This window comes from Theropithecus gelada, chromosome 19 (assembly GCF_003255815.1).
Source record: "Theropithecus gelada isolate Dixy chromosome 19, Tgel_1.0, whole genome shotgun sequence".
NCBI lineage: Eukaryota > Metazoa > Chordata > Mammalia > Primates > Cercopithecidae > Theropithecus > Theropithecus gelada.
This window is the reverse complement of record NC_037687.1, coordinates 7,497,737-7,519,963: the sequence shown is the minus strand read 5'-3', so window position 1 is coordinate 7,519,963 and position 22,227 is coordinate 7,497,737. Positions and strand designations below refer to the sequence as shown.

The 22,227-nt window shown below is 53.3% G+C and overlaps 1 protein-coding gene across 3 annotated transcripts; it reads left to right on the top strand.

The window, feature by feature from the left end:
* Nucleotides 1–6,979: 6,979 nt before the first annotated feature.
* Nucleotides 6,980–19,554, top strand: PEX11G (peroxisomal biogenesis factor 11 gamma). 3 transcript variants are annotated; one of them, XM_025367837.1, is made up of 5 exons: nt 6,980–7,032; nt 10,396–10,584; nt 14,191–14,369; nt 18,061–18,123; nt 18,996–19,554. In XM_025367837.1, exons 2-5 carry the CDS (start codon nt 10,489–10,491, stop codon nt 19,228–19,230), a joined length of 573 nt encoding a protein of 190 aa, XP_025223622.1. In that variant the 5' UTR covers nt 6,980–7,032; nt 10,396–10,488; the 3' UTR covers nt 19,231–19,554. The 3 variants fall into 3 exon arrangements, with proteins under 3 accessions (XP_025223622.1, XP_025223624.1, XP_025223621.1); XM_025367839.1 differs by lacking the exon at nt 6,980–7,032 and adding an exon at nt 7,341–7,428 and having other exon boundaries at nt 19,179–19,554; XM_025367836.1 differs by lacking the exon at nt 6,980–7,032 and adding an exon at nt 7,341–7,428.
* The last annotated feature ends 2,673 nt before the right edge of the window (nt 19,555–22,227 follow it).

Genomic DNA, 22,227 nt, shown 5'->3' with positions numbered 1-22,227 from the left:
AGAGAGAGCTGTACATGTCATAGGGCACGATGGGGGTCTCAGTAGGGAGGTGTTAGAAAGAACTTATTTTTATTTTTTTTTTGAGACAGAGTTTAGCTCTTGTTGCCCAGGCTGGAGTACAATGGCGTGATCTCAGCTCACTGCAACCTCCACTTCCAGGGTTCAAGTGATTCTCCTGCCTCCGCCTCCCGAGTAGCTGGGATTACAGGCATGCACCACCACGCTGGGCTAATTTTGTATTTTTAGTAGAGACGGGGTTTCTCCATGTTGGTCAGGCTGGTCTCGAGCTCCCGACCTCAGGTGATCCACCCACCTCGGCCTCCCAAAGTGCTGGGATTATAGGCATGAGCCGCCATGCCCGGCCAGAAAGCACTCATTATGGGATTTGCAGTTCTGCTTGGTGTTTTGGGGGCACAGCTTAAGGAAGTGGGGGTTTGGGTGGGATGAATTTCTTGGTTGGAAATTTTACTTTCTTTTTTTGAGATAAGTAGATAAAAACAAATAAAAGCAACACACAGGTGAGGCATGGTGGCTCACATTTGTAATCTTAACCTCTCAAAGTACCATCCAGAAAACGGCTGTTGTGGCTAGGTGCAGTGGTTTACACCAAGGCAGGTGGATCACTTGAGGTCAGGAGTTTGAGACCAGCCTGGCCAACGTGGTGAAACCCCGTCTCTACTGAAAATACAAAAATTAACTGGGTGTGGTGGTTCACGCCTGTAATCCCAGCACTTTGGGAGGCTGAGGTGGGCGGATCCCCTGAGGTCAGGAGTTTGAGGCCAGACTGGCCAACATGGTGAAACCCTGTCTCTACTAAAAATACAAAAAATAGCCGGGTGTGGTGGTGGGCACCTGTATTTCCAGCTACTCAGGAGGTCGAGGCAGGAGAATCTCTTGAATCCAGGTGGTGGAGGTTGCAATGAACCGAGATCATGCCACTGCACTCCAGCTTGGGCCACAGAGCAAAACTCTATCTCTTTTTTTTTTTTTCAGACGGAGTCTCACTCTGTCGCCCAGGCTAGAGTGCAGTGGCGCAATCTCTGCTCACTGCAGACTCCACCTCCCGGGTTCAAGCAATTCACCTGCCTCAGCCTCCCGAGTAGCTGGGATTATAGGTGCCCGCCACTGTGCCCGGCTAATTTTTGTTTTTTTTTTTTTTTTTTTTTTTTTGAGACGGAGTCTCGCTCTGTCACCCAGGCTGGAGTGCAGTGGCCGGATCTCAGCTCACTGCAAGCTCCGCCTCCTGGGTTTACGCCATTCTCCTGCCTCAGCCTCCCGAGTAGCTGGGACCACAGGCGCCCGCCACCACACCTGGCTAATTTTTTTTTTTTGTATTTTTAGTAGAGACAGGGTTTCATCGTGTTAGCCAGGATGGTCTCGATCTCCTGACCTTGTGATTCACCTGTCTCGGCCTCCCAAAGTGCTGGGATTACAGGTTTGAGCCACCGCGCCCGGCCTAATTTTTGTATTTTTTTAGTAGAGACGGGGTTTCACCATGTTGGCCAGGCTGGTGTCGAACTCCCGACCTCAGGTGATCCACCCGCCTCAGCCCCACAAAGTGCTAGGATTATAGGTGTGAGCCACTGTGCCCAGCCCCCCCCCCCCCCAAAAAAAAAGAAAAGAAAAAAAAGCAAGGAAGGCCGAGTGCAGTGGCTCAGGCCTGTAATCCCAGCACTTTTGAGAGGCTGAAGTGGGAGGATTGCTTGAGCCCAGGTGTTTGAGACCAGCCTGGGCAACACAGTGAGACCCTATCTCTACAAAAAATTAAAACGCCAGGTGTGGTGGCGCACGCCTGTAGTCCCAGCTACTCGGGAGGCTGAGGTGGGAGGATTTTTTGAACCCAGGAGGTTGAGGTCGCAGTGAGGGTGCAGTGAGCTATGATTCCACCACTGCACTCCAGCCTGGGCGGCAGTGAGATTCTGTCTCAGGAACAAAAACAAAAGAGCAGCTAGGGAGAGAAGGAACTCTATTATTCAGCATCTCAATCAGCTGTGTGAAGAAGTCAGAAGGAAGGAAGGAAGGAAGGAAGGAAGGGATTTGGGATCTGCAGTTCTGTTAGGTGTTTTGGGGGCACGGTTTTGGTGCAAATCCTGCCTCCTCAGAGCTCCAGGGAAGCTGGAAGGAAGGGAGGGAGGGGAAGGAAAAAGGAAAGAAGGAAGGAAGGAGGGGAGGAAGCAGGAAGGGGGGAAGGAAGGAAGAAGGAAGGAAGGAGGGAAGGAGGGAGGGAAGGAGGGAGGGAGGGAAGGAAAGGAATTAAGAAAGAAGGAAGGAAGGAAGGAAGAAGGAAGGAAGGAAGGAGGGAGGGAGGGAGGGAGGGGAGGAAGCAGGAAGGGGGAGAAAGGAAGGAAGAAGGAAGGTAGGAAAGAGGGAAGGAGGGAGGGAGGGAAGGAAATGAATGAAGAAAGAAGGAAGGAAGGAAGGAAGGAAGTTGGAAGACTAAAGCTGTGCTTGGTAAGGAACAGCCGCCGCTGGTATTAGCTGGCAGCAGAGGAGGTCCAGTTACTCTGATGGTGTGGACAGTGTTCGTGTTTTGCCTGTGTTCAGACATGATTACGGAGCAGGCTTGTTTTGTCTTGGTCTGCCACGGTCACAGAGTGGCCTTGTCTGATGTCGGCGTCATGTGAGATTGTTTATGTCCAGCAGGAGGACACCAGGGCCCTGCTTGGACTGCCAGGCCAGCTCCTAGCAACACCAAGGCCAGCTGTGAACACCAGGCCAGCTCCTGGGTCTGTTTCAAAGGTCGAGCTCAGACCTAGCCAGAGGGGGGACGCTGGGAGGGCTGGGCTGTGTCTGCGAAGCTCACTGCTGTATCTCTGTTGCCCAGAACAGGACCTGGCACACAGGAAGCACTCGGGCAAATGCACTGCGCTGTTCCAAGGCTGTTGGGCTCGAGAGGAGGGATCTGCTTATTCACGCAGCAGCAGGCTTTGCAGCCAGAGGCCTCTTTCCTCTGCATGTCTGCACCTTGGCTTTGGATTTTTTTTTTTTTTTAACTTTTTTAGAGATGGGTCTTGCTGACGCCCAGGCTGGAGTGCATTGGCGTGATCTTGGTTCACTGCAACCTCCACCTCCTGGATTCAATTGATTCTTGTGCCTCAGCCTCCTGAGTAGCTGGGACCACAGGCACAGGCCACTGCAGCTGGCTTGGCTTGGGTTTTTCAGCTGCGAAAACAGTGACCTCCCAGCTGGGCACAGTGGCTCATGCCTGTAATCCCAGCACTTTGGGAGGCCAAGGTGGGCGGATTCCCCGAGGTCAGGAGTTTGAGACCAGCCTGGCCAACAGGGCGAAACCCCAGCTCTACTAAAAATATAAAATTAGCCGGGCACAGTGGCGGGTGTGCTGTAATCCCAGCTACTTGGGAGGCTGAGGCACGAGAATCGCTTGAACCTGGGAGGTGGAGGTTGCAGTGAGCTGAGATCGCCACTGCACTCCAGCCTAGGCAATAGAATGAGACTCTGTCTCAAAAAAAAAAAAAAAAATTTCAAACAAACAAAAAGTTGGTTAACATCATGAGTCATCAGGTAAAGGCAAAACAGAACCACAACGGGATACTACTGCACACCTACTACGATGGTTATCATAATCAAAAAAGGATGTTGCAAGGACGTGGCGAAACTGGAACCCTTGTGTAACGCTAGTGGGGATGGAAAATGATACTGTTACTGTGGGAAACAGTTGGGCAATTACTCAAAAAGTTCAACATAGAGTTAGCAAATGACCCAGCAACCCCACTTCTAGGTATGGACCCAAAGGAACTGAATCCAGGGACTGCAACTACATATTCACGAATGTTTCTAGCTGTACTTATTCATGATCATCAAAAGGCAGAAACAGCCCAAAGGACCATCAGCTGATGCGTGCATAAACAAAATGTGGTCCATCCACATGGCGCAATGTTATACAGCTGCAAGTGGAATGAAATTCTGATACATACTGCAACTTAGATGAACCTCAACACCATTATGCTCAGCTGGGTGCGGTGGCTCACACCTATTATCCCAGCACTTTGGGAGGCCAAGGCAGGAGGATCCCTTGAGTCCAGGAGGTTGAAGCCTGGTGAACATAGCGAGACCCCATCTCTACAAAAGAAAAATTTTAAAAATTGCCCAGATGTGGTGGCATGCACCTGTAGTCCCAGACAATGTGGAGGCCGAGGCAGGAGGATCTCTCAAGCCCAGGAGTTCGAGGCTGCAGTGAGCTATGATCGCACCATTGCACTCCAGCCTCATGACAGAGCAAGACCCCGTCTCAACAACAAAAAGCAAATATCAAAACAGCCCATTATGCTTGGTGGAAGAGGCTAACACAAATGGTCACATATTGTATGATTCCATTTGTATGAAATATCAAGAAGGCCAGGAATAGTGGCTCATGCCTGTAATTCCAGCACTTTGGAAGGCCGAGGCGGGCAGATCCCTTGAGGTCAAGAGTTCAAGACCAGCCTGGCCAGCATCGTGAAATCTGTCTCTACTAAAAATGCAAAAATTAGCTGGGTGTGGTGGCATGCACCTGTACTTTCAGCCACTTGGGAGGCCGAGGCAGGAGAATTGCTTGAACCTGGAAGGCAGAGGCTGCAGTAAGCTGAGATCGTGCCACTGTACTCCAGCCTGGGCAACAGAGTGAGATTCTGTCTCAAAAAAAAAAAAAAATCAAGAAGAGGTAAAAATAGAGACAGCAGAGAATGCAGATTAGTGGTTGCAGGGGCTGGGAAGAGGGAGGAATTGAGTGATTGCTTTATGGGAACAGGGTGTAGAGGAGGAAAAATACTTTTTGCTTTATTCTTAATTCTTAGCTGTGATGGATCCTTGCAATTAAAGAATTAACAGGGGCAGGCGCGGTGGTTCACGCCTGTAGTTCCAGCACTTTGGAAGGTCGAGGTGGGAAGATTGCTTAAGCCCAGGGCTCAAGGCCAGCCTTGGTAACACGGTGAGATTCCATTTCTAAAAAAATAAAAAGAAATTAGCCACTCGTGGTGGTGGACACCTGTGGTCCCAGCTACTCAGGAGGCTGCGGTGGGAGGATCACTTGATCCCAGGAGTTCAAGGCTGCAGTGAGTTAAGATCGTGCCACTGCACTCTACCCTTTTTTGTGGGTAGTTGGTCATGCTACCATGGGGCAGAATGCAGCAACCTCTGGGGATCATCCTGGGTCCTCAGACCCAGAGAGCACACATGTGGTGGCCTCACATCTACACATTTAGTTCCTCCCACAGTGAGACCCTGTCTCAAAAAAAAAAAAAAAAAAAAAAAGAATTAACAAGGGAAAAACAAATTTGTTAACATGTATACCTTATGTATACATGGGAGAGGCCAAGAGAAATGAGGTGGCTTATATAGCTTATATAACTCCTGCTTAGATAGCACTTTCAACATAGAGCAGCAAATGTTTGGAGAAGTGACAAGACGAAGGAAAAAGACATTGAGGCCGGGTGCAGTGGCTCACGCCTGTAATCCTGGCACTTTGGGAGGCCGAGGCGGGCGGATCACTTGAGGCCAGGAATTTGAGACCAGCCTAGCCAACGTGGTGAAACCCCGACTCTACCAAAAATACAAAAATTAGCCGGGCACAGTGGTGCACACCTGTGATCCCAGCTACTCGGGAAGCCGAGGCAGGAGAATTGCTTGAACCAGGGAAGCAGAGGATGCAGTGAGCAGAGATGGCGCTACTGCACTCTAGGTTTGGGAACAGAGCAAGACTCCCTCTCAAAGAAAAAAAAAAAAAGACGTCTCAGACAAGAGTCTAAAGGTGTCCCTGGTGATAAATCAACCTTTGTCCTTCCCGGTAGAGAGGGGAGGAGGGCACCTTTGTACATTTAGGTCCTGCTTTGAGGCAAATCAGGGAAGAGCAGAGAGCTTTTCCAGTATCAGCTCCACTGATCTCAGCTCAAAATAATCCCATACCAAAGTCGCGTATTTCAGAGTGGCATATGCTGGTCTCCTATAGGGGTCTCTTTTCAGGGTGATAAAAATACTCTTAAACTAGCAAAGGGTGATGGTTGTACAACATGGGCATGTACTAAATGTCATTGAATTGTGCATTTTTATTTTTATTTATTTATTTATTTTGAGGCAGAGTCTGGCTCTGTCGCCCAGGCTGGAGTGCAGTGGCCCGATCTCGGCTCACTGCAAGCTCCGCCTCCCGAGTTCACGCCATTCTCCTGCCTCAGCCTCCCAAGTAGCTGAGACTACAGGCGCCGGCCACCATGCCTACTTATTTTTTTGTATTTTTAGTAGAGATGGGGTTTCACTGTGTTAGCCAGGATGGTCTAGATCTCTTGACTTCGTGATCCGCCCACCTCGGCCTCCCAAAGTGCTGGGGTTACAGGCGTGAGCCACCGAGCCCGGTCTTATTTTTTATTTATTTTATTTTTCGAGACGGAGTCTCTCTCTCTCCCAGGCTGGAGTGCAATGGCCTGATCTTGGCTCACTGCAACCTCCGCCTCCAGGGTTCAACCGATTCTTCCGCCTCAGCCTCCCAAGTAGCTGGGATTACAGGCACCGGCCATCATGCCTGGCTAATTTTTTTTTTTTTTTTTTTGTATATTTGTAGAGACGGGGGTTTCACCATCTTGGCCAGGCTGGTCTCGAACTCCTGACCTCAGGTGATCCTCCCAAAGTGCTGGGATTACAGGAGTGACCCAACGTGTTTGGCCAAACATCGTTCATTTTTAAATGGTTAATTTAATCTTGTGCGAATTTTACCTCAAACACAAAAACGGGTGAAAATGGTATTTGACTTTTTTTTTCCACGAGATGATACAAGCATATTGCACAAAATTTAACAGCTACAAAATGGCATAAAGGTGAAAATGTAATATTTTCCCCAATCACGCGGGTTACCTTTTCTGGAGAAAGTCCAGTTACAATTCTTGTGCATTCTAGAACAATTCCATGCATTTCCTTAACGTCGAAAGATGCCTTGTTGTGATATTACAGCAGTCATTCCTGCTCACCACAGGCAAGCAGACAGTGCAGAAAAGGTGAAGCACAAAAATTAAAAAGGAAAATCTCTCCTTGAACCACTGCTAACAGGTTGGTGGTTTTGCTTGGAGTATTTTGGGAGCGTGTGGGTAGTTGGTTAAACTTGGAAATATACTTTTTTGTGCGTGGGTAGTTGGCCAAACCGCAGTGGGGCAGAATGCAGCAAGCTCCGAGGATCATCCGGGGTCTGCAGGCTTGGAAAGCACACACGTGTCGTCCCCACCTCTGCAAACTCTGTCCCTCCCCTACAGCGGACAAGAAGCCGGTCCGGGGACAAAGGCCTGCGACCACGCCTGCGCGCAGGCCTTTGGGGCGCTCCCGGGACCCCGGCCTGGCCCCGCCCTCTGGTGCGACGCGCCGACGTCGCGGTGACGTCACGGAGTTGCCATGGCGTCGCTGAGCGGCCTGGCGTCGGCGCTGGAGTCGTACAGGGGCCGGGACCGCCTGGTGAGGCAGGGGCGGACCGGGGCCGGAGGGCCTAGAGTTTGGCCCAAGCTCAGAGACAGGGAAACAGGCCAGAGAGGGGAAAGAGTCGCCCAAGATACTCCGTCGCAGAGGCCCCGTCCGAGCTAGGCTCAAACGCGGTGCCCTAGCATTGGACATTTATTTATTTATTTAGGCTGGAGTGCAGTGATGTGATCTCTGCTCACTGCAGCCTCCGCCTCCCGGGTTCAAGCGATTCTCCTGCCTCAGCCCCCCGAGTAGCTGGGACTACAGGCGCCCTCCACCAGGTCCTGCTAATTTTTTGTAATTTCAGTAGAGACGGGGTTTCACCGTGTTAGCCAGGATGGTCTCGATTTCCTGACCTCATGATCCTCCCGCCTTGGCCTCCCGGTGCTGGGATTACAGGCGTGAGCCACCGCGCCCGGCCAACGTTGGACATTTAGATCATTTCTGTCAACCCAGCCTGGCCGGACATTGACACACTGGCCAGATTCTCGTGTTTGGACGTTTTGGATCTGACCAGGCCACTGAAGTCAGTCCCTGCGTTGTCCTGAACAATCTCATGTTGGGATTTGGGGTGTTGCAGGGCTCCCCTGTGGCTGGACATTCATTTCCAACCAGATCACCTATAGGTGGGCATTTAGGTTTTTTCAGCCAGCGTAGACCAAAGAACCCACCGTGTCCTGGACCCTGCCATGCCTAAGCAGTGATGGGTTCCAACAAAACCCCAATTGGTCATTTAGATCGTTTGCACCAACCCAGCCTAGCTGGACGTTTACATACCAAACAGATTCCCATGTTTGGACATTTAGGATCTGACCAGGCCACTGTAGTTGGTCCCTGGATTGTCCCAAACAATCTCATGTGGGGATTTAGGATATTATAAGACTCTCCCTATGGCTAGACAGTTTTAAGTTCCAATCAAGTCCCATATGGTTGAGCATTTAGGTTATGCCATCCATGCCCCTGAGTCTGGACTCTTAGCTTGTCCCCACTGGTCTCTTATAGGTAGACATTTAGATTGTACTAGGGGGTGTACTGGTGGCATTTAGATTCCATTCAAATCTCTTATGACTCGGTGTGGTGGGGGAGGGCGGGGGGGGGGGTTAACAAATCTCCCCCGAGTTAGACATTCAAATTGCAGTGTTTTGCCGTTATAATGGGCCGGAAAGGAATTACAAGTAAAAATAAAACAACAGGAACAAGCAATTTCTGAAAAGCAGGTAAAATAAACATATAAGGGAGGCCAGGCATGATGGCTCACGCCTGTAATCCTAGCACTTTGGGAGGCTGAGGTGGGTGGATTGCCTGAGCTCAGGGGTTTGAGACCAGCCTGGACAACGTCTCTACTAAAATACAAAAATTAGCCAGGTGTAGGCCGGGCACGGTGGCTCATGCCTGTAATCCCAGCACTTTGGGAAGCCGAGGCGGGTGGATCACGAGGTCGGGAGATCGAGACCATCTTGGCTAACATGGCGAAACCCTGTCTCTACTAAAAATACAAAAAATTTGCTGGGTGTGGTGGCGGGCACCTGTAGTCCCAGCTACTCGGGAGGCTGAGGCAGGAGAATGGCGTGAACCTGGGAGGTGGAGCTTGCAGTGAGCCAAGATGGCGCGACTGCACTCCAGCCTGAGTGACAGACCTAAACTCCGTCTCAAAAAAAAAAAAAAAAAAAGAAAAAAGCCGGGTGTGGTGGTGGGTACCTGTAGTCCTAGCTACTCGGGAGGCTGAGGCAGAATTGCTTGAACCTGGGAGGCAGAGGTTGCAGTGAGCTCACACCTTTGCACTCCAGCCTGGGGAACACAGCGAGACTCTGTCTCCAAAAAAAAAAAAAGAAAGATATAAGAGTAGTGAAGATGACTTACTTCACAAGACTCCAAATCACCTACTGAGTAGGTTCTTTCTCTCTAAAGTAATTCAACCAAATTATCCTATTGTTCACTGGGTTGAAACCTGTTCACCTGCACCCAGCGTTCAGCACAGCCAAAGGCTTTGGTCCAGGCAGGTAAATGTAAATATACACTTTAGCTGCAGCTTCCTGCCACCTGGGAAAAGAAGGACCTGGGAGGTGGGAAGTAAGGAGTTTTGTTTTCTTTGTTCCTGTCACATCTGTCCCCAAAGGCTGTGCCCTTCAGTTACATGAGCAGGCACTCCCCACAGTACCTTTGGATAATTATGTTTCTTCATTTGTCCCACCTACAAGTATGTTTTTAAACTTTCAGCTTTTTTTTTTTTTTTTTTTTTTGAGACTAGGTCTCGCTCTGTCACCCAGGCTGGAGTGCAGTAGCACGATTAAAGCTTGCTGCAGTCTGGAACTCCTGGGCTCAAGTGATCCTCCAGCGTCAGCCTCCCAAGTAGCCACCATGCCCTGTTAACTTAAAAAAATTTTAGTAGAAACAGGGCCTTGCTATGTTGCCCAGGCTGGTCTCAAACTCCTGGTCTGAAGGCATCCTCTCACCTCTGTCTCTCAAAGTGCTGGGGTTACAGGCGTGAGCCACTGTCCCCGACCTACACTTTCAGCTTTTACTGTCACTTTGTGGATTTAGAAGTTTCCAGACCCTTGGGTCAGGCACCGTGTCTCATGCCTGTAATTCCCACAATTTGGGAGGCTAAGGCAGGTGGATCACTCGAGGTCATGAGTTCGAGACCAGCCTAGCCAACATGGCAAAACCCTGTCTTTACAAAAAATACAAAAATTAGCGGGGTGTGGTGGTCGGCGTCTGTAATCCCAGCTACTTAGGAGACCAAGGCACAAGACTCACTTGAACATGGGAGGTGGAGGCGGCAGTGAGCCAAGATGGCGCCACTGCACTCCAGTCTGGACGTCAGAGTGAGACTCTGTTTCAAAAAAAAAAAAAAAAAAAATCTTCCACACTCTCAATCCAGTGGGGCCTGGACCAGGTCGGGGGAGATGCAGCTCAGTTCTGCAGAACAGGAGGGCCACGCTGACTGCTTCTGGTTTCCCATAGATCCGAGTGCTGGGGTACTGCTGCCAGCTGGTTGGTGGGATCCTGGTTGAACAATGTCCCACCAGGTCCGAAGTGGGGACACGTCTGTTGGTGATGTCCACCCAACTCAGCCACTGCAGGACCATCTTGCGACTCTTTGATGACCTGTCCATGTTTGTCTACACTAAGCAATACGGCCTGGGGGCACAGGTAACAGGGTTTGTGGGGCTCTAGGGAATACGGCATGGATCTGAGTGGACATTTAAAAAAACTTTTTTGGCCCCTCACGGTGGCTCATGCCTACAATCCCAGCACTTTGGGAGGCCAAGGCGGGCAGATCACGAGGTCAGGAGTTTGAGACCAGCCAGGCCAACATGGTAAAACCCTGTCTCTACTAATAATACAAAAATTAGCCGGGCATGGTGGCACACGCCTGTAGTTCCAGCTACTTGGGAGGCTGAAGCAGGAGAATCGCTTGAATCTGGGAGGTGGAGGTTGCCATGAGCCAAGATTGCACCACTGCACTCCAGCCTGGGTAATGGAGTGACTCCATCTCAAACAAAAAAAAGAAAATTTTTTTTTTAGAAACAGGGTCTTGCTCTGTCATCCAGGCTGGAGTGCAGTGGCAAGATCATAGCTCACTGCAGCCTTGAACTCCTAGGCTCAAGTGGTCCTCCTGCCTCAGCCTCCCTGAGTGCTGGGATGACAGGCGTGAGCCACCGTGAGCGTTTTATAGTCTTGTCCCAAAGTGCTCCCTGCGTGGGTAAGTTTATTCCTTTTAAACATTTCACTTTCTTCTTTGAGAGGATCAGATGTTCTCGTTATGATTTCAATTTTTAAAAATAGCGAACATGTTCACACGTTCCAAAGGGGGATATAATTTAAAAAACCTCCCTCCTTCCTGATCTTCCAGGCCTCCAATTTTTCCCCACAGAGGCACCCACCATGGTCAGCTTCTTTTTTTTTTTTTTGAGACAAGGTCTTACTCTGTCACCCAGGCTGGAGTGCAGTGGCGTGATCTCGGCTCACTGCAACCTCTGCCTCCGGTGGCAATGATTTTTCTGCCTCAGCCCCTCACGTAGCTAGGATTACAGGCACCCCCATCATGCCTGGCTAATTTTTGTATTTTTAGTAGAGATGGGGTTTTGCCATGTTGGCCAGGCTGGTCTCGAACCCGTGACCTCAAGTGATCCACCTGCTTTGGCATCCCAAACTGCTGGGATTACAGGTGTGAGCCACTGTGCCTGGTCCTGTGGTCAGCTTCTTGTGTCTCCTTTGTGAGATTTCCTGTACTTGCATAGGCAGATACATATGGTTTACATAAATAGTGCTTTTTTCACTTAACAGTACAACTTGGGCATCATTTCTTTATCTTTCTTTTTTTCTTTTTTTTTTTTTTTTTTGAGACGGAATCTCGCTGTGTCGCCCAGGCTGGAGTGCAGTGGCCGGATCTCAGCTCATTGCAAGCTCCGCCTCCCGGGTTTTTACGCCATTCTTCTGCCTCAGCCTCCCGAGTAGCTGGGACTACAGGCGCCCACCACCTCGCCCGGCTAGTTTTTTTGTATTTTTTAGTAGAGACGGGGTTTCACCGTGTTAGCCAGGATGGTCTCGAACTCCTGACCTCGTGATCCGCCCGTCTCGGCCTCCCAAAGTGCTGGGATTACAGGCTTGAGCCACCGCGCCCGGCCATCTTTCTTTTTTTCTTGGAGACAGGGTCTCACTCTGTCACCCAGGCTGGAGTACAGTGGCGTGATCATGGCTCACTGAAGCCTTGACTTCCTGGACTCAGGTGATCCTCCTACCTCAGCCTCCCAAATAGCTGGGACTACAGGTGCACCACCACACCTGGTTAATTTTTTGCATCTTTTGTAGAGACAGGGTTTTGCCGTGTTGCCCAGGCTGGCCTTGAACTCCTGGGCTCAAGTAATCCACCTGCCTCGACCTCCCAAAGTGCTGGGATGACAGGCGTGAGCCACCGTGCCCGGCCACAGATCATTTCTTATCAGTCTAGAAAGAGCTCCGTTCTCAGGACCACATAGTGCTCTGCTATGCAGATTCAGATTTATTTAACCGGCCTCCGGCTGACGCACAGGGCAATGATTTCTAAGGTTTTGCTATTGCGACAGTGTGCAGAGAGTAGCCTTGTCCCTGCGGTGTCCCACAGGCGTGCCAGCCTATCTAGAGGGCCATCTTGCCCCCCAGGGGATGATCTCAAGAGGGTGCGTGGGCCAGCCTCTCAGGGTCATGCCCCTCCCTGGGCTGCCCTGTCTGTTCTCTCTGTCCTCCCGGGGATCACCCCGCTGAGCCACTTGCTACTCAGATGCTCCCCGCCCCGACCCCCCAAGCCCACCCCATTCAGCTCCACGTGTCCTTGGCCCGATCATCCCACATCACCAGTGTTGCTCTGGGCCGCCTTCCTGTTTTGACACCTGTGGCATCCTCGTCCTCCGTGTCTGATTAGGACAAAGCTCTGGTGCATCCCTGATACCCCTCCCTCCTCTGTCTTGTCTGTGGAAGAGCCCTCAGGCAAGGGGTGGGGGCCCTTGCACCTCGAGTGTCCCTTGGCCAGAACAAGAGCCCCTTTTGTTGGGTTTCCGGTTTATATGTCTGCGTTCCTCCCTGCCCTGGTGAGCCTCTGCCCCTCCCCAGCGTCTAGCCTGGACCCCGCCGCTTCTCAGGAAACCCGGGTGGAATGAGCGCATTGGGGCGGGGTCCGCCATCCTCAGGGAGGTGGGAAATGTACCAGGACGCGCCAGGCAGATGAGGGAAGCTGGAGTGAGGTTCAGAGCCCAGAGGAAGGCAGGATGGTGTCTGGCCAGAAAGAAGGAGAGCAGCATCAGCAATCAGTGGTGGGGCAGGGAGGAGCTTCCTGGGAAATCAGAGAGGAGGGGAAGGGTGTGGCAGGCAACAAGGAAGGTGAAGGTAGAGGGGGCGGGGTCCCCAGGGGCGGGGTCCCCAGTTGTCTGCGGGGCTCCAATCCCAGAAACCAGGCTTCAGCGCTGTGCTCCTACAGCCTCCACTGGTCCTGCCTCGCTGGCTGTAGGCGGTGGTTAAGAACTTGGGGCAGAGGGTATGGGCGGCGTGCAGCACTGAGAGCCCGCGTGTCCATTGCAATTTGAGGGCCTGGAGGACCATCCCTGCTGGAACTGGGACCAGCAGCTTTCCCTGAGAGCCTCAGCATGGCTGTCTGTAACGCGGGACAGTAACTTGCTTGGGGTTGTGGGAGGCCATGAGTCTATAGCACTGTGCCTGGCGCGTGCTCAGCATTAGGCGTGCGGTGGCCCACAGGTTGGCACACCATCTCAGCCTGGTCAGGGTTCCCTGCGGGCCACCTCTCATGCTCCCTGTGTAGAGTCTGGCATCAGAGGTCCTTGCCTGTGCGGGAACTGGAAGCCTTTGGGAAGGAAGGTTCTGACACAGGGGTCCCAACGTGGCCGTACCTGGGAATCCCCTGGGAATGTGAAAATTCCTTGTGAAAATTCCTGGTGCTGGCGCCTGCCCCAGGCTGAGTGAGGCAGAATCCTCACAGCTGGCACTGGGCATGGGGTTTTTGGAACTCCGCAGAGGATTGCACTGCACAGATGCGTTGAGACCCTCCCTTCAGGGGGCCCTGAACACCATGCTGCCGAGACACGGAAATGAGGCCTGTGCGGGGACCCCAGCCCCAGAGCCTTTCTCCTGCAGGCCCTGCCAGGCCTGGACACGGCCCAGGGACTGGGGTCAGGAAATAGCTCACTGCTTCCTGGCATGGCCACGGTGCTAAAATGAGCAGTGGGTAAGTCTGACCCCAGGCCCCCTCTGCTCCTGGTCCTGCAGGAGGAGGACGCCTTTGTCCGCTGGGTCTCCGTCCTAGGGAACCTGGCCGACCAGCTCTACTACCCATGTGAGCACGTCGCCTGGGCGGCTGATGCCCGGGTCCTCCACGTGGACTCTTCCCGGTGGTGGACGCTGAGTACGGCCTTGTGGGCCCTCTCTCTGCTCCTGGGGGTTGCCAGGTAAGTGGCACGGGCCAGAAGGCAGCACCCAAGGTCCCTGGGCGGGACCTCCTTAGCAAAACAGCAGCAGCCCCAGCAACAGCACAGGCTTCAGACTGGGGCATGTGGGTCTTTGCCTCTTAGAGTTTTCCTTGGAGGTTTTGTTGTTTCTTCCTTTTGTGGATGTATTTGTTTAGAATAACTGCTGAAACAAATTACCACAACGTTGTAGCGCTGGGCAACAGAAACTTACTATCTTAGGATTCTGAGGCTGGAAGTCGGAACAGTCCCTGGGCTAGTGTCAGCAGGCGCTGATGCCTTCTGGAGGCCCCAGGGGGAGGTCCGTTTCCTTGGATTTTCCAGCTTCTAGAGGCCACCCACATTCCTTGGCTCATGGTCCCTTCCTTCATCTTCCAAGCATGACCTCTGCTTTCAGGGTCACACCTCCTTCGCTGACCCTCATCCTCCTTCCTCCCTCCTGTAAGGACCCCTGTGATGACATGGGGACCACCTGGATGATCCAGGGTAATACCCCATCTCAAGATCCTAGGCTTAGGTGGGGCGTGGTGGCTCATGCCTGTAATCCCAGCACTTTGGGAGGCCAAGGTGGGCGAGGAGCCCAGGAGTTCTAGACCAGCCGGGCCAACATGGTGAAACCCGGTCTCTACTAAAAATACAAAAAATTAGCTGGGCTTGGTGGCACACACTTGTAATCCCAGCTACTTGGGAGGCTGAGGCAGGAGGACTGCTTGAATTTGGGGAGGCAGAGGTTGCAGTGAGCCGAGATCACATCCCTGCACTCCAGCCTGGCAACAGAGCAAGATTCCGTGTCAAAAAAAGAAAAAACTCCTTAGCTTAATCCATCGGCAAAGCCTCCTTTGCCTTGGAGGTAAACATGTTCACAGGCTCAGGGCATGGCCATTTTTGGAGGGGCCATGACTCTGCTGACTATACCCAGAAAGAAGAAGTAACTCTAGGGCCTGTGAGAAGCAGCCAGCGGAGTGACCTTTACCCGGGTCCCTGAGTCCTGCTGCATTGCTGTCAGCTGCCACCCCGGAGAAGACAGTCAGCAGTTTCCTGACTAGCTCTGAGCCTCCAAAAACCACAGTTTCTAGAACTTTCTAGTAATGGTTTCCTCCCAAACATTTTCCTCTTTGCAAATGTGCTGAGTCAGAATCCCCGGCCCCTGTAAACACCAGGAGGAGCTGGGCGCCCTGGTCTGCATGTTTCAGTGGCTGTGAAGGGCTCTTGGATCACCGGGCTGAGGTGCGGCTGTCCCAGCCTCGGGGTAGGCTGTGTCCTTGGTTCTGGGGGAAGTGCTTGCTTTTCCCTGGGTGAGGTTCTGACTCTCAGTAGTTCTCGTTTCCCCCCGACACAGATGTCCTAATTACATGCTTACTGTAGACAATCTGGAAAATGGATAGACCTCAGAGTAGAAGATTTGAATCACCCACAACCCAACCCAGAGACTCCCACTGTTCAAGCTTCGGTGGTTCTTTTCCAGCCTTTGACCTAATACCGTGTCTACACATTTCGACTGTCTCAAAAGGGTCATGTTTCATGGCCATGGACCCTGGAGGCCGCAGTGTCTGTGGTGCTGGCCTTCCTCATGTGCTGGCAGACCTGGGGAAGGGTGCCTGGGCCCAGCCTGGATGATCCCGGGGCTCAGGTCAGAGCGGGGCTTTGGCTCACAGCCCCTCTTCCTCCACCTTCCTCTGGGTGCCTCGTGACCTTTGGTTTGTATTTTAGGGGCAGCTTTGGTTCCTTTCTTTTTTGCTTAAATAAGCTTATTTTCTTTCTTTCTTTTTTTTTTTTTTTTTTTGAGACAGGCTGGAGAGCAGTGGCTCAATCTTGACCCACTGCAACCTCCGCCTCTTGGGCTCAAACAATCCTCCCACCTCAGCCTCCTGAGTGGCTGGGACCACAGGCATGTGCCACCACACCTGGCTAACTTTTGTAATTTTCTTTTTAGAGATGCGGTTTTGCCATGTCGCCCAGTCTGGTCTCCAGCTCCTGGGCTCAGGTGATCCCCCTGCCTCAGCCTCCCAAAGTGCTGGGATTACAGGCGTGAGCCACCACACCCGACCCAGACTTTATTTTTTTAGAGCAATTTTAGGCTCACAGCAGAATTGAGTATAACATTCAGAAAGCTCCCATATACCCCCAACCCCTCCCCCAGACAGCCTCCCCAACTACTGGCACCATCCCCATGGTGCATTTGTTACAACTGATGCCCCTCCATGGATCCACCATCACCCTGAGTGCATAGCTCACGTTAGGGTTCACGCTAGGTTTTGGGCATCCTATGGGTTTGGACGCTGACACGTGTCCTCCATTGCAGTATCAAATGGAATTGTTGCACGGCCATCAAAGTCCTCTGTGCCCTGCCTGCTGCGGCATTATTGTTTTGGGCATGTGGTTTTTCATCATTTCTCTGGGTTTGGGGTGAGCAGGGGGAGTGGGTGGAGAGCATTCCATGTGTGCTCATCATGACCAGACATCTGCCCTAAGGCCCAGGCTGCCAGAGCATTAGCCAGCAGGTTGCTAAATGGAGATGCCTGGGTCCAGTGCCCAGGGCTTCTGATTCTTTTTCTTGAGACACAGTCTTCCTCTGTTGCCCAGGCCGGAGTGCAGTGGTGTGATCTTGGCTCACTGCAACCTCCGCCTCCCGGTTTCAAGTGATTCTCCTGCCTCAGCCTCCCGAGTAGCTGGTATTTCAGGCGCCTGCCACCACCCCCGGCTAATTTTTGTATTTTTAGTAGAGACGGGGGTTCACCATGTTGGCCAGGCTAGTCTCGAACTCCTGACCTCAGGTGATCCGCCTGCCTTGGCCTCCCAAAGTGCCAGGATTACAGGTGTGAGCCACCGCGCCTGGACTAGAACTTCTGATTCTGTGGGTCTAGGGAGCCCAGGAATCAGTGTTTTGCCCTAGCCCCCCAGGAGGCTCCCACCTGCTGTACCACTGGTGCTACCCTGCATCCTGCACCCTGGGTACCCAGTGGCCAGAGAAGATGTGACCAGGCCCTGCCCATTCTGGTCAGGAGGTCACAGTCACAACCTGGCACACCCCACTGCCGAGGCTGGAGAGTGCAGCTGCCTGGTGGACCGGCCCGGGTGGGTGCCATGCACGGCTGCAGAGTCCCCTGGGAGCACAGAGGCTGCCCACTGGGTAGCCCCTTCCTCAGCCTGCAGATGCCAGCCCTGGGGGCCCAAGGAATCATCCAGATAGATCCAGCCAATGTCCGGGGTGTGTGTGCAGGGGACGCTGGCATGGCACTGGTTTGGGCCTTTCCATACAGAGCAGGCGAGGCAGCTGAGGCCCGGAGGGGAAGTGGCGTCCCCAGGCCTGTCCAACTGCAGGCCCCTTGGCATCCTCTTCTGTCTAGGACTCCCTGCCAGGCTGTGAACACCTCACGGGGCTTGATGTTCCTTTGAGCACTTGCCAGTGGTTTGCAGAGGCTGGGCCAGGCCCTGGATGGCCATGTCAGAAGCGCAGGACGATGTCCAGGGTGGGACAGGGCCATGTTAGGGATGAGTCCCCGGGAGTTTGAGGCACAGCGGGAGGGCGTGGGACTGTGGGCGCAGGGAGAGGGCAGGCCATTCATTCGAGATGCAGCACCTGTCCCAGACTGTCTGTCTGGGGCCAGCGTTGCGGAGCTAACCCTCCTGCTCCACCCCCCGGGGCATCCTCCCTCGGGCTCTGGTGCTGCAGGTCCCTGTGGATGCTGCTGAAACTGAGACAGAGGCTGCGGAGCCCCACAGCGCCCTTCACCAGGTAGGAGCCCGCGATTACCCAGCAGGAAGGCCCACTCCCTCCAGCAGGCGTGGGATCCCGGCTCAGAGCTACCCCTGTGCAGGCCCGTGCTGGGGTTTGTTGTGCTCAGGTCATGGCGGTCTCACTGCAGCCTCTGGTGGGTGGCAGTACCTTTGACAGATGGGGAAACTGAGGCTTGCTTGAGTGAGGACTCCAGGGCTGAGCCTTCATGGCTGTGCCCCCAGCAGGAGAGAATGATCAATTTCCCGAGGGCCATGGCCATTGTTACTGTTGCTTTTTCTTTTTTGAGATAGGGCCTTGCTCTGTCGCTCAGGCTGGAGCACAGTGGTGCCATCTCGGCTCACTGCAACCTCCGCCTCCCGGGCTCAACTGATCCTCCTGCCTCAGCTTCCCGAGTAGCTGAGACTACAGGCACGTGGCACCATGCCTGGCTGATTCTGGCATTTATTTTTTGGTGGGGATGGGGTCTCGCCACATTGGCCAGGCTTGTCGTCACTGTGTCATCCTGAAAAAGAAAGGCTGGGCAGGCACAGGCCACGCTCCTGGGGTTCCCCCTTGCCTCCATAGCACTCCCAAAGTGCATTTGTGCTTTCTGTTTTTTACAAGGGACCCCATCTCCGGGTGTTCAGGAGGAGTGAGGTGTGGATTTGAGGACTTGGACCCAGGTCCCTGCCCTATTTGTGCTTGGGCCGTGGGGGTGATGGGGACTCAGTCTCTGTGGAGGGTCACGGAGGCCACCTCGGCCCTGCCAGCTCCTCCCACTCACAGGCAGGGGCTCAGGGCTGCCAGGCCACACAGGGCCTTCGGGGGCTTGGGAAGGGCAGGCAGGCAGGTGTGAGCGTGAGTGTGAGTGGCTCCTCTCTGCCCCACAGCCCGCTGCCCCGGGGCAAGCGGAGGGCCATGGAGGCGCAGATGCAGTCGGAAGCACTGTCACTTCTCAGCAACCTGGCCGACCTGGCCAACGCCGTGCACTGGCTGCCCCGGGGCGTGCTGTGGGCCGGCCGCTTCCCGCCATGGCTGGTGGGCCTCATGGGCACCATCTCCTCGATCCTCAGCATGTACCAGGCGGCCCAGGCCGGCGGCCAGGCCGAGGCCACTACCCCCTGACACTGCCAGAAGAGAACAGGGACGCAGCCGGAGCCCACGGAGGGCCCTTCCTGCAAAGCAGAAGCCAGCAGGGCAGGGGCCGGGGCTCTCATGGAGCTGCCTGTGGCAAAACCCATGGGCAGGGTGGGTGGAGGGACTGATGCGAGGTCTCGCGGGCCTCAGCCCTGAGCTCCTGAGCCGGAGTTTTCAGGGGCTGTGGGGGGCTTCAGCGGCACCTCCTGCCCGCCAGCTGGAGTCTTGTATCCAAATCAAGATGAGGAGGAGGGAGCCTGTCGTGCCTTGGGAAAGCTGGAACGGGAATCAATTAAACATTGTGGTGCTGGCGCCTGGCTCAGGGTGAAGGTTATTACACTGGTGGCTCCTGGCCCCTTCCCCTCCATGGGATGGAGCCACAGTTGGAAACCACACTTCCCCAGCCCACCTTCAGGAATGCCCTCGGCCCGGTGGGTCCTCTCCGTCTTTGAGCAAGCGTTGCCTATGGACCCCAAGTGGCCTCCAGCCATTGAGGGCTGTTCTCTACTCCCCAGAGTCCTGGGCACACGGGCCAGAGGTACCACCTCCGGTCAGGCCACCTGAGGGCATGGCCTCATGCCGCTGTGCTGCAGACGCAGGGTCACTGTGAGCGTTTTGAGGGCTCCATGCTGAGACTGGGCAACACACACCAGCATCGCTGAAGACACGTGGGGCCGCCACGTCAGCCAGTGTGTGGTGGGATGGGATGAGGGTACTTCTTAGTCTGCTGGCTGAGAACGGCACTTCAGAGTCTGTGCACATGTGGCTTCTGGCAGACATTGGTGCACAGCCTGGCCCAGGAATACACAATAGTCAGTACGTGTGCCCTCGGGCCTCGTGATATCAATTACACTGCCTTGATTTTTGTCTTTTTGACACAGGATCTCACTCTGTCACCCAGGCTGGAGTGCAGTGGTGCGATCATAACCTCACTGCAGCCTCGACCTTCTGGGCTCAAGGGATCCTCCTACCTCAGCCTCCTGAATAGCAGGAATTACAGGCATTTATCACCACGCCCAGCTAATTTTTAATTGTTTTGTAAAGACGGGGTCTCGCCATATTGCCCAGGTTAGTCTTGAACTGGCTTCAAGCTATCTGCCTGCCTCGGCCTCCCAGAGTACATTTGTGGTTTGTTTTGTTTTTACAAGGAAGACACCAGGTGGCTCTGAGCAGCTGGGAGGCCGGGGACTGCTCAGGATCAAATGGGTGCAGGAGATCCCATCTGTGGGGCTCCTTCTGCCCAGGACTCACGAGTGGGCCGGGCTTGGTGGGTTCCCCCTTCTCTCCCTTGTCAGGGTTGCAGGCCTGTCCGGGCCCTCAGCAAAGGCCACCTTCCCAGCCCCTAGCGGCACCTGCATGATGAGGACATCTCATTATCTACCTGGAGACCCAATTACTTTCCCAGCTACTTGGGAGGCTGAGGCAGGATAATCGCTTGAACCTGGGAGGCGGAGGTTGCAGTGAGTCAAGATAGCATGCCACTGCACTCCAGCCTGGGTGACAGAGCAAGACTCCATCTCAAAAATAAGTAAAAATGAAATAGTAAATTAATTTCATCCTTTTTCTTTTTTCTTTTTTTTTTGAGACAAAGTCTCACTCTTGTCCCCCAGGATGGAGTGCAATGGCGCAATCTCGGCTCACTGCAACCTCCGCCTACGGGTTCAAGCGATTCTCTTGCCTCAGCCTCTGGAGTAGCTGGGATTATAGGCGTTTGCCACCATGCCCGGCTGATTTTTGTGTTTTTAGTAGAGATGGGGTTTCACCACATTGGCTAGGCTGGTCTCGAACTCCTGACCTCAGGTGATCCTCCTGCCTCGGCCTCCCAAAGTGCTGGGATTATAGGCATGAGCCACTGCGCCCGGCCCTTTTTCTTTTTTTTTTAAAATTTCACTTCTTTTTTCAATCCCCCCAATTTTTTTTTTTTTTTTTTAAGCTCTTAGAGATAGCGTCTCACCATGTTGCCCAGGCCGGAGTGCAGTGGCATGATCATAGCTCACTGCAACTTCGAACCCCTAGGCTCAAGCAATCCTCCTGCCTCAGCCTCCTGTGTAGCTGGGACTACAGGTGCATGCCACCATACCTGGCTAATTTTTTAATTTTGTGGAGAAGGGGTTTCACTATGTTGCCCAGGCTGGTCTCGAACTCCTGGGCTCAAGCGATCTTCCTGCCTCAGCCCCCGCCCCAACAAAATGCTGGGATTACAGGGATGAACCACTGTGCCCGGCCCTCCTTTTACTTTTTTAATATGGCTACTAAAAATGAAACATTCCACACGTGGCCTGCATCATCTTCCTGGTGGAGAGTGCTGCCTGAGAGTTCCCATTTTGCACTTCCTAGTGACCTAGTGATTGACTTTACACCTAGTCACCTCGTGACGGGAAACCCGCTGTTGAAACAGCAGTGTCCTTGCCTCACTGGAACTCAGACCAGGTGGAAATGATGAGTTCACACTCATAGCCAAGCTGCCTCTCACACCAGATGGAGGAACTGAAAGTTACACTCTTGGGGGTTATTTTGGATTAAAAGCAAGAAGATTTTTGTGGAGGCGCCACAAAAGCCTGAAGTGTACCCGGTGGGCAGGACCCTCCACGGGCACCTCCACGCCCCACTCCTGCCTCTTGTCCGTAATCCCAGCACTTTGGGAGGCTGAGGCGGGCAGATCACTTGAGGTCAGGAGTTCGAGACCAGCCTGGCCAATATGGTGAAACGCCATGTCTACTAAAATAATACAAAAATTAGCTGGGTGTGGGGGCGTGTACCTGTAATCCCAGCTACCCGGGAGGCAGAGGTTGCAGTGAGCTGAGATCCTGTCACTGGTCTCTAGCCTGGGTGACAGAGCGAGACTCCGTCTCAAAAAAAAAAAAAAAAAGCAGAAACAAAAACAAAAAAGAACCCCCAACAACTCTGTGCCTGAAGGGGTCTTCAGAGTATTAAGCAGGACACGGAGGGCAGGGGGGCGAGGTGAGGTGCAGGAGCCATGGGAAG

Bases quoted from the DNA above. Each gene is read 5' to 3' on its own strand.
- PEX11G (XM_025367836.1), top strand. From the start codon at position 7,369: ATGGCGTCGCTGAGCGGCCTGGCGTCGGCGCTGGAGTCGTACAGGGGC. The intron at 10,585-14,190 runs GTAACAGGGTTT...CTGGTCCTGCAG, and splicing joins AATACGGCCTGGGGGCACAG to GAGGAGGACGCCTTTGTCCG. The intron at 14,370-18,060 runs GTAAGTGGCACG...CTGGTGCTGCAG, and splicing joins CTGCTCCTGGGGGTTGCCAG to GTCCCTGTGGATGCTGCTGA.